Source organism: Hippopotamus amphibius, chromosome 7, assembly GCF_030028045.1.
Source record: "Hippopotamus amphibius kiboko isolate mHipAmp2 chromosome 7, mHipAmp2.hap2, whole genome shotgun sequence".
In the NCBI taxonomy this organism is placed as follows: Eukaryota; Metazoa; Chordata; class Mammalia; order Artiodactyla; family Hippopotamidae; genus Hippopotamus; species Hippopotamus amphibius.
The window spans coordinates 72,339,583-72,355,686 of NC_080192.1; the positions used below are offsets into that span (position 1 = coordinate 72,339,583).

General features: G+C 44.3%; 1 protein-coding gene across 1 annotated transcript; it reads right to left on the bottom strand.

The window, feature by feature from the left end:
* Positions 1-350: 350 nt before the first annotated feature.
* SLC20A1 (solute carrier family 20 member 1) lies at positions 351-15,284 on the bottom strand. Its single transcript, XM_057741979.1, has 11 exons — positions 15,085-15,284; positions 13,996-14,611; positions 13,688-13,828; positions 13,415-13,500; positions 9,111-9,207; positions 6,561-6,680; positions 4,413-4,682; positions 3,733-4,291; positions 2,958-3,143; positions 2,206-2,290; positions 351-1,390 (listed from the first exon to the last, which is right to left on the bottom strand). Exons 2-11 carry the CDS (start codon positions 14,339-14,341, stop codon positions 1,229-1,231), a joined length of 2,052 nt encoding a protein of 683 aa, XP_057597962.1. The 5' UTR covers positions 14,342-14,611; positions 15,085-15,284; the 3' UTR covers positions 351-1,228.
* Positions 15,285-16,104: the final 820 nt, after the last annotated feature.

Sequence of the window (16,104 nt, forward strand, 5' to 3'; positions counted from 1 at the left end):
AAGAGATGAAGGTCAACACTGAAGAACCCAACACTGAGAATTTTTAAATGAAGCTCAGCTACATACACATAAAACACTCATTTTAGCATTCTTTGTAATAGCAAACTTAAGAAACAATCTAGTAAAACAAAATAATCGATTCAAGCAGGAAAACTTTGTGGCTGTTAAAGACGAGTAGGTATGTGCTAACATGAAATGTCTAGGATGTGCTGGTAAAACATGCCAAACTGTTAGAATTGTCCCCATGGAGGAATGTCATGGATATCCTGGGATCACAAGAGCTGTACCAGGGAGGAGTGGGGAACTTTGAGCTAGAGGGCAGTTCTCACTTAAGATATCACATTCTTCTAAGAATGGCATAAGGCTAACTGATCAGGAGCCCAGATGCTTCCAATATATAAACAAAACCAATGAGACACGTTTTCTAAAAATGGTAGGCTTTTTTATTGTTAAGAGGTAGACAGATGAACATGGAAGGCTGGCCCATTTAACTCACCCAAAGTTCATATTCCACTGCCATTCATCCATCCCACACTGCCAGAAATCTTAAAGAAATAACCAAGACTGCCAGAAGGATTTTTCTTCCTATTTCTTCTTAGCAGTAAAAGTCAATGAACTGCTTGCAAAGAAGTTACTACTTAAATTTTCACTGTGTCCAAAGAACCTTGTCCCTATTATAAGAAGTTCCCACATATGCCAACAGAACCTGCCACTACCAACAGGAGGGCAGGGTACAAATGACTATTTCTCTAAGAGGCTACAAGGGAAGCTCTGGTTACAGTGTTTGTTGGTAAGTCCCTGTGCGTGTTAGGGCAGAAGCTGGTGAAACCAAACAAAGCAGAGCATACTCGGTCAAACGGCTCTGGATGGTTGTTTAAAAAAAAAAAAAAAAAATCACAAGTTATCTTCAGAGACAACATTAAAACATAATGGAATTGAAGCCAGATAACGAAAAGTAGAGAAATATATACAGGAATTCACAGCGCAGAAGGAGAAGGGACCTTGGCAGGAACCAGTGGAAACCTGGCTACTTTACATAGCTAATTTTGAGACAAGTCATACTTAGCACAAAAGTAATTATAGCACAAGTAACGCTTCCCTCCCACAGCTCCCAAACTTCAGAGAGACTTGTCAGTCTTCTGTAACACTGTTATCACTCTTCAAAGGAGCAGGAATGTGTAAGGTGGCCCCCAACACTGACACAGCCCAATTTTCATCTCGCACAGCTTCACACTCTGAGGATGACGTATTTGAAGACTGCCATGATGGCAGCACTGATGACGCCAGAAATGGGAACCGTGACAAACCAGGCCATGAAAATGTTGCGGAAGAGTCGCCAGTCAACAGCCTTTTTGGATCGCAGCCAGCCAACCGATACAACAGAGCCCACCTACGGGAGAAGTCAATCAGGGAAACTGGTTACTCAAGTGCCCGTGGTATTTTGCTAAACAGACATAGGGGACTCTATGTAGGTAAGGAGCCCCAGACTGCTGGACTGATCTGTGAAAGCTGGTTTCTAACAAGATGAACGTAATATAAAATCCAATCACTGAATCTGTGCTAATTGGGGCAAAATACAATTAGGAAAGAAAACTCCCTTTTCCCTTCTGAGCTGCTAGAATTTAATGAACTATATTTAAAATTAATAAAAACTGCTTTAATAATAGATTCTTTTAAGTTTTAGGTTTCCCAAAGATTCTAGAAGGAGGCTAATAGCCAATCACCTTTAGATCTCTCTAGAAGAAAAAGAATAACGCAAAGACTCCATGATGAACCAACTTAAATTCCCTTGAGGAAGCCGGTTTCTTCCTTTCCCTATAGCTATCACATGGTCATCAAGCAACCTTAGGATTCAATAAGTTTCTCTGTACTTCAATCCTGAGAGGCTCTGAATATATGCTTGCTTTAAATAAAGCTCCCTTCAACAGTCCAACAAGCCTCACGGACTTGCTACCTCTATATAAAAGGGCTTTTGCATCATTTGGGGAGAAAATATATTACCTGATTAAATAAAAGTAATAGACACAAGAAACTGCACAATGTGTATTTACATTCTTACAGTCACTTGTGCTAAACTTGTGAACTCCTCAAGCCTCCCACAGCATAAAACCAAATTATCAAAGGAGGAGGAAAAAAAGAACAAAAAAACACCTCTGTAACATATCTACTAAAACCATACAAAAGACACCTTTACATCACACTTACTTTACAATGTGTTGTACTGATGGGAAGGCCAATATTCGATGCAATTACTACAGTGAGGGCGGATGCCAGCTCAATGCTGAAACCGCTGTGGATACAAACAGATCACTTGTCAAGAATGGAATTTAAATGTTGGTAAGCCAGCACCACAACAATCCTGTTGTGCTCTACCCGGTGACAGAACTCCACCGACATCTTTAGTTTGCTCTAACTCCTGAAACCTACTTTATATCAAGCCATGAGATTCCTCCTCTCTTTTACAACATTTGAGGTTTTAAGGTTTTCTGGAAGCCCATTATTAAAGCTTGCACTTTTACTTTGAAGAATCTAGTAAGCATCAGTGTTGGCTCTGTAAAGACACAGATAAAAGCCAAATACACACAGCAAGTAGGTCTCAGCACACACACCCTTCTCAGAAGTTATTTTGTTAAGAGTCCACTGGAAGCCACTGCAACGAGAAGCCCGCACACCACAATGGAGAGTAGCCCTGCTCTCCGCTACTAGAGAAAACCCACGCGCAGCAACGAAGACCCAACAGAGCCAATAAATAAATAAATAAATAAATGAATAAATGAGTCCACTGGAGTTGAACAGATAAATTATGTTTAAGGGCAAAACAATAAGTAAAATCTAAAAGGTTCACAAAGAGAAAAACACCAGGAACTCAGACTTGGTTCCTTTATGTAGTAGCACTGCACAGTATTACATATCTTAAGAAAATGATTATTAACCTAAAACCTGCTTTACTAACTTACCTAGAGGGTGTGATTGGTGTCAGATCTTTCCCCATGGTCTGGATAACTCTCCTTCCCCAAACCCACAGACCAATACAGATACCAACACCACCATAGAGCAGAAGCCATATTGGTGTTGCTACTTTTGAAGAAACATCTCCTGTGTCATAAACCAGATACAAAGCAACCAGAGGACCGATGGCATTGCTGAAAGAGAAAAAGAGGGCAAAGATGATTTTTCAGGCAAAACTAAAACTTGGCAAGATCCTATCTGTTAAATGACTAAGTTTTCTAAAGCAAAGCTTTCGTTAGCAAACTGGTCTTCCTTTCAGAGGAAATAACTGGTACCCCAACATACACAACAGAAGAAAATAAGAGCTCTTCTCAGAGGGCAATGCCACACATCGGGTGGCCTGTCTTTCTACAGGTCCACCTACAGCAAATGTGGGGTTCCAGTGAACAGCTGAGAAACCACAGAACTAGGATTAAGCACCTACAAATGCACTGTAGGTGACAGAGATTCTACCAAAGAACTGGCTCCCATCGCGACAAAAAGCTTCTCTGTGAAAGATATGTGTTTATCACCTACACGAAGAGATAAACATTCTTTGTAATCTCTCTGAAAAAAAAGTTTTTCTTCCTGTTTTTTTAAGTCAATAATTACTATTACCTCATCCTATCTGCATTATTCAGTGTCCCACGGGTGGTCTGAGTACCAAGGCCACAAGCAGAGCCTTATAAAAGGATTAGGTGGTATAAATAGAACAAGCAATGCAAAGAATCATAATTGACTGACCTGACGTCATTGCCACCATGGGCAAATGACCCAAAGCAGGCTGTGAGGATCTGCAGGAACTGGAAGAGGAGAGACACTTCCGGTTTGTCCTGGTCACACCATTCTTCTAGAGAACTGGTGCTTCCTTTTCTGTCACCCAGACCCATCTCTGCCTTGACACTCATGTCGATCTCGGATGCCGAGTGAATATCAGACACGGCATTGCAGTAACTGGTGTAGCTGTCCATTCGAATTCGCTTCTTGCTGTCTCCGTTAGGCCATGTTAGCTTCTCCATCTCTTCACCCTTCTGTTCACCTTCTTTGGCACGGAATGAATCCAGAGGCATGCCACAAATCGCCATGGTGTAGGAAGTATAGCTGTTATTGCGCCTCAAGGGTTTGTCGCCAGAGTCTCCCATGCAGTCTCCCACCTTGGCAAGATGTAACTTATGAAGCAGCTCTTTGTACAAGCCGGAATCTTTATGTACGGTGTGATACTGATAGTGGCCACTGGAGTTTATCTGGTTACTGACAGCTTGATTGAACTGAACAAGGTTCCCATTAGGCAACTGCACTGCACCTGGCCAAGACCAAAAGGTAACACTCAATGCCAAGGGCAACAGGCCCCAACAGTGAGCCTCTCGGCAGTACCGGTAACAAAGGAAACTCACCTTCCCCCACCTGAGGAAGAGTCCACTCACCATTCATGGTGCCGTCTATGCTGGTTTCCTCTTTCAGGTCCACGCTGGGAAGCCTCTCTCGCTCCGGAGCTTCCTCCAAGTCTCCAAGTTTGAACGAGACCGTTCTCTCCTCCACCGCAGCCCGGAAGGGCACAGTGGCCGACCCTACCTCCGACATGGGATTCCTGGTTTCAATATCACTGAGAGACAACTTTGTTTCTTCATGGTCTTCCTTCAAGCTATTCTTTTTTTCCATTAAGGGGCTTTCAGAAGGACTAGATTTGATTTCTCCTAGAAAAGAAGGATGTTTTTGTTTGGTTTTGATCAAAGTAACTTGCTCCACATTTCCACTTTCCCTCATCTCAAAAAAAAAAATCCATCTCGGGATTTCCTAGGTGGCACAGTGGTTAAGAATCCGCCTGCCAATGCAGGGGACACGGGTTCGAGCCCTGCCCCAGGAAGATACCACATGCTGCGGAGCAACTAAGCCCATGTGCCACAACCATTGAGCCTGTGCTCTATCTAGAGCCTGTGAGCCACAACCATTGAGCCTGTGTGCCGCCACTACTGAAGCCCACGCGCCTAGAGCCCGTGCTCCACAAGAGACGCCACCGCAATGAGGAGCCCACGCACAATGAAGAGTAGCCCCCGCTTGCAGCAACTAGAGAAAGCCCATGTGCAGCAACAAAGATCCAATGCAGCCAATAAAAAAATAAATCCAATAAATAAGTAAATAAATTTACTAAAAAAATCCATCTCAAAATAAGACCACATGTAAACTTCAGTGAAAATTCAGGAAAATTTTCCTGTCTGCTTTATTTGCCATCTCTTATTTCTCACTTGGGAAGAAACTAGCAATGCAAATGCAGAACACCCTATAACCAGGGGCTGCAAACTTTTCCAGTGAAGGGTCAGACAGTAACCTCCTTTAGGCTCTATGGGACTCTGTAAATTCTTGTAAGTTCTTGTTCTTTATATAATCTTCCACAAATGTAAAAACCATTCTGAGCCTCGTACTGACCCCTTCTGTCCTGGAAAGTAGCCCTAGCATGGCGCTGACAGATAATTGAAAATCCTGACTGCATCTAGTTTAAAAAATGGCCCCAAATTCCAATCCATGAGTTCAAGCAAAATGACACAGCTCAACACAGAGAACTAAAGATGACTTGAATTTCCACCTCTAGAAAACAAAGAGATGTGCCTTATGGTTCTAGATTCCATGACCAGGTAGGAATGTTTTCTGCCTTTGTACTAATGCCCAATCTGTTTCATGTTCATTCAGGCATCCCAGTCAAGCCACAGACCAGGACATAAAACATTGGGGCGACCTGTCTCATCGTCTGCCAGATGGAGGGAGAATCGAGGTCACGAAGTCCTGAAAGCCGCCAGCCTAGCGCAGAGCCTCTCGGAGGCTCCTCAGTGCAGCTGCCTGACGCAGCACTCCTCTGGGGCCACTGCAGTCTGCGCAGCCCTCCGCTGCTTCAAAGAGCAAACTTAAATCACTGCCTGAGCATTTGCAGATGCAAAGGGCAGAGCTCAAGTAGTAAGGAAAGGAATGTAAGGCTTAATTAAGACTTATACTAACCAAAACTTATTTCCTATTTGATTATACTGAAATACTATGTATAGTAATGGTCTAAATGATTCCTTCCTGACACTTGAAAACGTTTACCTCTTGAATCTGTGCTCCAATTCTGAGAACTAACACAATCTAAAGTCGGAGAATATATTAGCATAGCTCTGAATATCTGAATATGAAGTTATTAGTTCTGGTAAACATTTCCTGTGAAAGTATTTCATACCTACCTTTTATTTTTCATTAAGGTATCCTCATCCTTCTCAATTAATGTAGACTACAACTTCTCTGTATTTATCTAGCATGTCACTGACAAGTGATCGATGTATAGTAAAAAAAGAAAAATCAGATTAAGTACCTAGCTTGTCTGGCGGCCCAAATAAGGTCAAACACGCCTTATGACTAGGTCTCAGGTCATTTTAAGTCAACTAAAAAGAACACAGTTTGGACAATAAACCTATATTCCCAAATCTCCATGCAAATTTTCTGGCTTTACCAATCTATCCAAGTAGTGGATTTTTACAGATGGCCAAACAAAAAGAAGCAAGCACAATATTACTAGTTAAAATTTTCTGCTACAATGTGTTACTTACGTTCAATTTTTCTCTTCATCCTGGGACATACAAAGAACCAGACGATAAGGGCACAGAAAACTGCACATCCCACCGAGATGAGGATGGTACCCCACAGAGGAAGTTTGTCAAAGCCCAGCACTAGGAGATAAAATGGTGCATCTTGAAAACCCCAGGGCGACTGCCCCCCTGTAATAACGTGTAAACCCTCCTCTGGGGACTCTGGGGTTCCCAAAGCCAGCCCATCACCCTTTACAACTGCTGCCAGCCTTAGGTCCACAGGATTTACTGTGCTAATGGGCTACACAAATTTGGGAGAAAAATCCCATAGCATCTGAAACCCACACCAGTCTGGCCCACTTTAAACACCTGCTGAAATCTTCCAAGCTCCTTCACATAGTAGGCTTTTTCCTTTCTATGCTTTAGAAGATGGTAAGGATTACTACACCAAGGATGTGCAACTCGCAACGAAGAAAATGGAAGTGTTCCACTGCCCAGCCTCCAGATGGGAGTGGCCACACGTTACGTTTGCACGTATATTTTAACGTTAAAAAAGGAAAGTTTCCCAACCATTACGTTTCTCATACTGATATAATTAGTTCTCTGTGGAAGTTATCACATGCATTGTACTAGCAAAATCCTTTACAGCAAGATTCTCTCTTAGGACACATTATCAAACTAAGATACAGAAAACTGGGACATTATGTATCAAATGATAAGAGCAGTTCAAAGAGCTGTCTTTCACAAAAGGAAAATAGTATTGTGGTAATTGTACTAACAAGCCACGTCTTAAACAGACTTGCCTACTTGTCACGTGCCTCAGGGATCATTAACTAGTCATCTGGTTATCACTTAAATGCCAACAGGCTCCAAGCCACTAGCCTATATTAATGACAGAAGCAAACACTAGAGAACACTATTTAAGCCTAAAATAAAAGATGCTATAATGATCTGTGGTTATTCAAGAATAGCTTAGTTACTTGTGGTTGTTTTGTTTATTAGGAATTACTTTTAAAATGGAAACTTTGCTCTTTAAAATGATTAATATTTAAAAACCAGATATAAATCGAGGCCCCTTCAAAACCAAAGTTCTGTAATGACTAAATCTTTCCATTTTCATTCCTGCTATCAATTCTAATCATGTAGTTAGTCACACAAACTAAAATATACATGAAATTTAATCAATCTCTCTATCACAATTTAAATTTGACTATGTTCCAAGTCAAAAAGGGGAAATGAGACTGGTTTTTCTTGTAAATGATCCACCAAAGGACAGGACAAAAATATCCAAGTTCTCTTTTCAAAGATGACTGAAAACTCAAGTCTCCAAATTTCACTGAACTATGAGCTTTGCTGCTACATCAGTGCTTAGAGCTTCATGGAGACTTTTTTAGTTTAACATGAAGAAGCTAATTTAAAACAGAATGGAAATGCAGCATGCAAGCTTTCCTTGCCTGCGCCATTTGTTAAGGAGTCTGGTATCTCCTAAATCAGATCAATATTCTCATAAAGTTGCCCAATTTCTTTCCTGATTATTCTAAGAATAAAGACAAGGTTAAAAATACTTAGCTAATAACTCCATTTTTGGTCAGTGACTTACTACTTTGGTGAGATTTACAATGCAAGTTACAATCCATTAGTCAGAAATGAAATCAATTTGGTGGGCCAAAATGAACATTTTAAAAAGTTAAAAAGAATGTTTGCAAATGTGAGTGCATAGCACACAGGAAGGTTAAGTAGCTTTGTGATACTATTCCAGTTACCTTTCCCTCTCTCCCCCTCCCTCTCTGTAAGTACATGTGTCCTGGGCCCAAAGGACAATATCTTTCTTCCAGTGACTTGACGAGTCAAAGGCCATCAGGCCAAATGACCCTAGACAGCAAAACTGACTGACCACAGCATGTACTGTCCTGTCTGACAAGTTACAGATTATCAATCTTTTTCAATTGCTAAATTAAACATGTATTATAATTTAATCCATGCTTTGCCTTTGTCCCAACATAAAAGTATTCAACATTTCAATCTTTATAGTCTCACAAATATTTTTCCTCTCAGCTGCATGAATTCTTCTTCCAAGTGCACTTAGGACAGGTGTTAAACATCCCAACTCTTCTCATTCAAGCAGATTCAGGGGAGTAAATTTAGTACTTAGAGACAAAAATAGCTCCACTTAGGAGAGAAAAATGAGAATATCCAGCAAACCAGTCCTAAATGACTGATAATCGAGGACCAGTATAACTAATGACTCTTCAGTAGTCGAGGTTAACATCAATTCCAATATTTTTAGCATAGATAGGAGAGAGGGAGGGAGAAGACCAAATTATCGGTGGATCCTGTGAAGACTAAAGAGTAAAGGTCTGTAGTGATTTAGAATCTGAGCAGGTCTCTTTGGTTGAAAAACTATCTAGGTTAACTCAGCATACACTAGCCTGCAGCCTTCTGAAATGGGTGCAGGCCAGCCACCTTCTAGGAGATTTCAGCCCTGTAAACAAAAAGGGGTAAATTGGGCATTTAATGCAAGTTTTAGAAACAACTTTAAATTCACATTTAAATATTCTGATAGGTACTTACAAGGTGCTCCAGTGTACATGATGGAAAATAGGTTGATTCCAACTGTGCAGGCATAGAACACTGGCAAAGCTCGCAACCCATTAGGAACTGGATCTGCCTGTAAAATATCATTATCGCTAAGATCAAGATCTTAAAAGCTGTAAAAAGTTAACCTGTTTCCACCTTATCAAAGGGCAGCTTCAGGAATTACAGTGCCAATAACTCTCTCTCCAGAGTAGTTTCCAAAGCCAAACGGTCTTTCCTACATTTGCTCCTGGAAGTCCCCCTACCAAGGCCGATCTCATCTTCTACATTCATCTGAATTTAAGTTTGTGTTTTAATATTTTATTTATTTGGTTGCACCCGGTCTTAGTTGTGGCAGGTGGGCCTCTTAGTTGCGGCACACGTGCTCCTCAGTTGTGACATGCAAAAACTCAGTTGCGGCATTTATGAAGGATCTAGTTCCCTGACCAGGGATCAAACCTGGGCCCCCTGCGTTGGAAGCTCAGAGCCTTACCCACTGCACCACCAGGATAGTCCCATGTTAGGTTTTATGTTTGGGGGTTGGTTAGGTTTTTGTTGCTGTTATTCTTAAGGCTGCCTATTACTAGCCACTGGTGATATTCTGAGTAATCAGTTTCAATCCCCAGTGCTCTAAGTCACCTCACATCCAGATATTAATCTGAGCACATACCTGAAGATGTACTATACATCTGTAAGAGGTCAAGAAACAGACTATGAGATATTACATTGCTTACCTGACTTCATACCTGCAATGACTTCTTAAAAATAAAACATGTAGCAGAGTATGTCAGCAACCATCTTATCTAGACATTTAATAAATATGCCACAACTAATGATTTACCAAAGTGCTAAGATAAAAATCAATCATATACTACGTCACCTCTTCATTTAACAGACTGTGCCAAGCACTATTCCAGGCACTAAAATATGGGAGTGAATGAGACAAAGTGCCTGCTCTCACAGAACTGACCTTTACATTCTAGTACAGAATAATGCTATGAAGGAAGAGAAGGGGAAGGAGGCAGTGATGGAAGGAGGGGCACACTTTAATTCTTGTGGGGGGGGTGGGTGGGAGGGGTGGAGATAGTCCAAAGACTATCAGTAGAGCAAAGACACAAATGTGTTACATCAACTGTGTACACACCCAGTGGTAGAGAAAGAGCAGTCAGAGAGCAGGCTATCTGGAGGGCAGAATATCCCAGAGAGATCAACAAGTACAAAGACCCTGAGGCAAACACTTCAATTGTCTGAGAAACAGCATGAAGGCCAGTATGACTGAAAACAGGAGTTAAAAACAAGAGCACAGATCTGAATACACGCGAAGGCTAAACTTTAAAAGATGTTGTCAGCCTAAAGGTTAAATACTATCTTGAATCACAATCCAGTGGAAAATCTTGGGGAGGAAGAGACAAGGAAAAGAATCAATACATCAGAAGAGCGAGTTAATGGCTTAAGATCAAGGAAACAACAAGTGGAGGTGCCATTCCAAATCAGCAGAGATGAGCCCTCATTAAAACCACTCAACATTAGCTCCCCCATCCATAGCCTAGAAGAATGCTACAAAGAGAGAATTGGCCAAAACCAAAACAGCCGATAAAACCTAAGCATCCCTGAGTAACTCAACAATGTGGTCCCACCCCAAGGGTAGTCAGTAAGGTTATGAACCTGAGGTGTATTTACATTTTTCTTCTAAGAACTATCTGTGGTTTTAAGAAATTCTCCAAAGAACCTAAGACTACCCTCCCCAAACCAAAATCCATAAGGGTTCTAGACATTTGTGGGGGCTTCTCTTTCTCCCTTTTGCTACCTCCAAACTCCTCTCAGCCATGCCCCCTGGAGGTAATGAGGGCTAACATTTTATGAAATGTTTACCACCATATGACTCACCTAACATTTAAAACCTTACCTAAAAGTAAATAAATACCTCACCACCCAGTTACGTGGGATGGGAAAGGGGGTCTTCATAACCCATTTTCAACCAGAAGAGCTTGTTTCTTATATAGTGGACGTTTCAGCAAAGTAAAGAAAAAAGTTCCTGAGTTTGAAAAGATTCCCGAGATACATTTGATGTGATTCCTGACACAAGGGAAAATGATGAAAGACCCATTTTCTTCGACTAGAATTTAAACACTCAGGAAAACTCCCTTTCCCCTATTCCTTGTTTACTGCCCCCATCGTTAACTAGCGCTCTGCTTTTTCCTACTAGACTGACCAACACCCTTGGAACATTCAGAAAATCAAAAATTTTTAAAAGCACTTTTAATGTTAATTTCCAAAACAGAATGTTTAGTTGTAAAGTATCTTAATGGTCAAATATTTAGATTTCAACAGCCAGGACCAAAGGTTACCAGTCTAAAGATGTTTCCTTGATATTTAAAATCTAATAGTAACCAAAAATATTCAGCCTCATCACCTAAACATTCATCTATAATTGGTAGATTAGATACAAGAGTATGTGCCTGCTGCTGGGGTGGGGGGGAGTGGAGAGTCTCAAAGTCCACATGGAATAGTTTTAAACACTATTCCAATCATTCTTTTTTGAAAATTTGTTTATTTGTTTATTTATTTATTTATTTATGGCTGCGCCGAGTCTCAGCTGCAGCAGCATGCAGGATCTTTTAGTGGCGGCACACATGCAGTATCTAGTTCCCCAACCGGGGATCAAACCTGGGCCCCCTGAACTGGGGAGTGCGGAGTCTTATGCACTGGACCTTCAGGGAAGTCCCTATTCCAATCATTCTTGATCACGCCCATCCTCATACCCCACGAGGAATATACAGTTTAAGAAATTAATGATATATCTAACTTAAGCTCTCAATAACTGAGGGTAAAAATACCTGGCATGTATTGTCCAAATAAGAGGTCTGGGCACCTGAAAATCCCACTTTGCACCTGAGAGCATGACCATTTCTCCTCCAGAAAATAAGTTTGTTTTGGCTTGAGACACACAAAGCCTCTCCAAAATCAGAACACTCTGTCAATAATCAACAAAGACCCAGTGTAAACCTTTATGAGCAGGAGTCCATAACAGGGGGTCCTAGTAATTCTCCTGCTTCTCTGGTAAGGAGCAAGCTATACGGCTCTGAAAACACAAAGAGCTCTGATCCCTGACTAAGCGAGCCTCAAACTGAAGCATCAGATTATCATATTCTACAGCTGTAGAGGGTAGCTGCTAATCATTACCTGCTTGCTAAATAAGACAATGCCAAACCCTGAGTCCGTTAAGATCAACGAACTGTTTACTTTCAAATTATACCAAGCTATAGAGGTTTCAAGCTTTCAAAGTATTACACTGCTATCTTTTGCCAGACTCAAGCCATGGTAAATAGTGATTAGCGAGTCACTTTACCAGTCATAGAATTTCTATAGAAAAGTACAAATCCTTCCCTAGAGAAGCGTAGAACTAGACCAAATAAACGGCTCTGAATACATTCTTACCCCTTGGGATTAAGCTACCTCTCTCCCTTCACTCAGATTTCTTCAGTTTAGAAGCATTTTTTAAGAACTTACAATGGACCGTTAAGAGCCATTCACTTCAGGAAAAGGACAACTTTGTTTCCTGAGAAAAACGCATTTATTCTTACTGTAACTCAGTCCAACGACAACATCCCTTGTTGTCTACATTTATTTTGGAGCCAGCATCAGACTTCTTGGTAAAAGAAATGCTATCAGGTCCCTCAAAAGGGATTTTCAAATGGACAGGAAAGTAAATGGCTGTCTGGATTTTTTTTTTTTTTTTTTTTTGCCAAGAAAAACAAAACAAAAATTACCTTTACTGGTTCCTTTTTAGCTATTCTGAGATATCAGAGTCAAGTCACTGTGAGAGGTAGGGTCCCCACCACAAAGCTTATAAACTGGTTTCAATGATCAACACTACAGAAATAACTATGCAGGAACCCAAACTACTCCATTTTAACTGGCAGCAGGGACACTGTGATTTGTTGAACCCCAAGCTTACGATTCAAACTGGCCTGCATGCGATGGTGGTTTAAAGCAGTAATCTGCACACAGCTAAACAAAGCCACTCCAAATACATTTCCTTAATTTTTTCCACTCTCAGTCTCTCCAATTTCTTGGCACACCAGAGGGTTCATTCAATTTTCCTTTTCCAAATGCCTTCTTTGGTATTGAAAACTTGCTTCTTTCAGAGAACTCACCATACAAGAGGTATACAAAACAAAGGATTTTTCTAACTTTCCAAGGCCATACTCCTACACACCAATCACATCTGCAAAAATGCTACCGGTTTGAATACCACTGAATATGACCTATTACAGGTCACAGGGGTAGAGAAAGATTACCTTACGGAGGATGAATGCACGAACGAGGAAGAATAAAATTCCAGACATAATACCAGAAAGCAGCGGTGAGACGAACCAAGACAGCACTGGGATAGAACACATTAAGAAAAATATGTCAACTAACGGAAATCAGGTACCAAAATACACTTTAAATTTTAGTCCTCCCTTTTCAAAACTTTAGTCCCACCCTCCAATTTTACACCATATTCTCCCATACACGACGCCACGGTAACACAACAAGAAGAATAAAAAGCCGTTTAGAATTATACCTACCAATTTTTATCAGTTCAGACCACTTGACACCCTCCTGCCCCTTCGCCACCAGGGAGAAACCAATGGTTGCACCAACGATACAATGAGTTCCAGATATGGGAAGCTTCAAAAACGAAGCCACTAGTTGCCACACAGCAGAACCTGAAACACGTCAAGTTTTATTAAGTACATGGCAAAAATTCCATGATGTGCGCAGTGCATATTTCTGAAGGTAATAATAATCTGAAAGTAGAGCACAAGAATGGAACTACCCATGATAGGAATTTGCTCACCCACCACTAAGAGGACAGTAGGAAGAAAGAACTCACCAAACATCGCACTGACAGAGCCGGCCATCAGCAGCTCTTGGGTCGAGTTGTACATCTCCACGTCAATCAAGCCCTTCCGGATAGTTTCGCTCACTTTGGCCCCCAGCAGGACCGAGCCCACGGTCTCGAAGATACTAGCTAGGATGCAGGCTTGCTTCAGGGTCACTACACCCGATCCCACGGCTGTACCAAACGAATTTGCTACATCATTGGCTCCCACGGAGAATGCCAGCACGAACGCAATAATGAAGCCCAGGATGAGCATCCATAGGTAGTCCACCAATGGACCGGATGCAGCAGTAGCAGCAATAGCAGTGGCAATGACCGTTGCCACCGTAGATGCCATTCTCTAGGGTAGTGGTTCTTTAATTAATCAGAAAATTACTGAGCGGTTTTCGAGATGTGTAAACAGAATATGAGGTATCAAAAATGCTATAATAAATAATATATATTATATAAAATTAAATACTGTAAACTACGGCACAGAAACCGAGCTGGGGAGTTACTGCTATACGCTGCGTATGGGCATCTGTTGTCTGGGGTTTCTTTGGCTCTGGAGGGCTAGAAGCACGGAGCAGAATTCCATGGCGGAGAAGAGAAAGGACGCAAGTTCATCCTGGAAGGGGGTGGGGGGATAACAATAGCAGCGCGCCCTCGTGGGGCTGGTCCCGCGGCCCGCGACTGCCCACCGGGACCGGGGGAGGGGGGGGGGCCCGGCCGCGCCCGCCGCCTGCGACCCGCCGGCCCCCGCCCCGAGCAAGACACACCGGGCGGCGGGCACGTGGCGCCGGGGACCACCTCGGCCCGCGCGCGCCCAGCACGGCCCCCGCGCAGCCGGCCCGCGCGCGCCCTCCCCGCGGAAGCCGGAAAAGGGCCGTTCCCGCGCGCGCCTCCCGGGGACCGCCAAAAAGGCCCGCGGGCGGGCGGGGTGGGGGAGGAAGGCGGGTAAAGACGAAAACGCAGAGCCCCACCGCGCCGCCGGCACCGGCCCAGCCGAACCCCCACCCCCCTCCCCGCCCCGGCGCCGCCGCGTGCGCGCCGCGCCCCGGGGAGAAGAAAGAGCCTTTCCAAGGTGGCGCCACCACTCACCAAAGGAAACGAGGCGCCGAGCGGGAGACGAGGTCCAGGCTGCGGCGGCCGGCTAGAGCCACGGACGCACGCACCTGCTGCCGGCGAGCACACGGCCTGGGGAGGAGGCTCTGGGGCTCGCTCGGCGGGGCTGGCGACCCACCCTGGAAGCAGCCGCGGGTGCCTCAGCAGCCGAGAAAGGAAAGCACGCAGTGCGCGCCGGCAGCCATCGCTCTGGCAGCGCACGCCGCCGGCCTCTACTTATAGCCGGCGCCGCGCCCCGCGTGACCCGCCGCACCTCGCGCCGCCCAGGAGCCCCGCCCCCGGATGACGCAGCCCCAGACACCCCTGCGGGCGGGCCGGAGGAGCCAGGCGGCGGCGCTCATTGGCCGGCCCCGCGCCGGCGGCCACGCCCCCAGAGGGGAGCCTGTCCACGTGGGGAGGGCCAGCCCCCTCCCTGCGGCGTCGCTCTGGGGTCTTGGCACAGGCTGGCTACCCCGGCTGGTTCGCGGCGGAGGCCGCGGGGGACCCTCACCCTGGCGCTGGAGGTCGTCAAGCGGGGTTTATAGAGGCCGCGACCAAGGTCATAGTTCCTCCCGCGCGAGCCCAGTTTTACAGAGCTGGCCGCGCCCCAAGCCGCACTCTCAGCGCACTTGCAGCACCCGGAGGCCACACCTGGCCGGGTTCCCTCCCTCCCATCCTCCCGGTGACGGTGCGGGAGAGCTCGCGCCCTGGGGCTCCGGATCCAGTCCCGGCACGTTGTCGCACCTGTGACTTGCCCTTGGCCAGACAGGCACTGTCTCTCGCCGGGGGAGGGAGAGGGCTCACGTGGTCGCTCTGCTCCCGCAGTCATGCACTTGGGTGAAAACAGACTGAGGAGTCACGAGAACCAGGTTGTCTCCCGGTTATGGCGCAGAGCCACAGGGTGGCTGTGGGTCATTAATTTCCCCGTGGCAGACCTGCGTTTTCTGCGCCGCGGTTGTGGCGCGTGGGGGAGGACACTGCTCCGGATTCAAATCCCGACTCCTGCTTGCTGCAGTG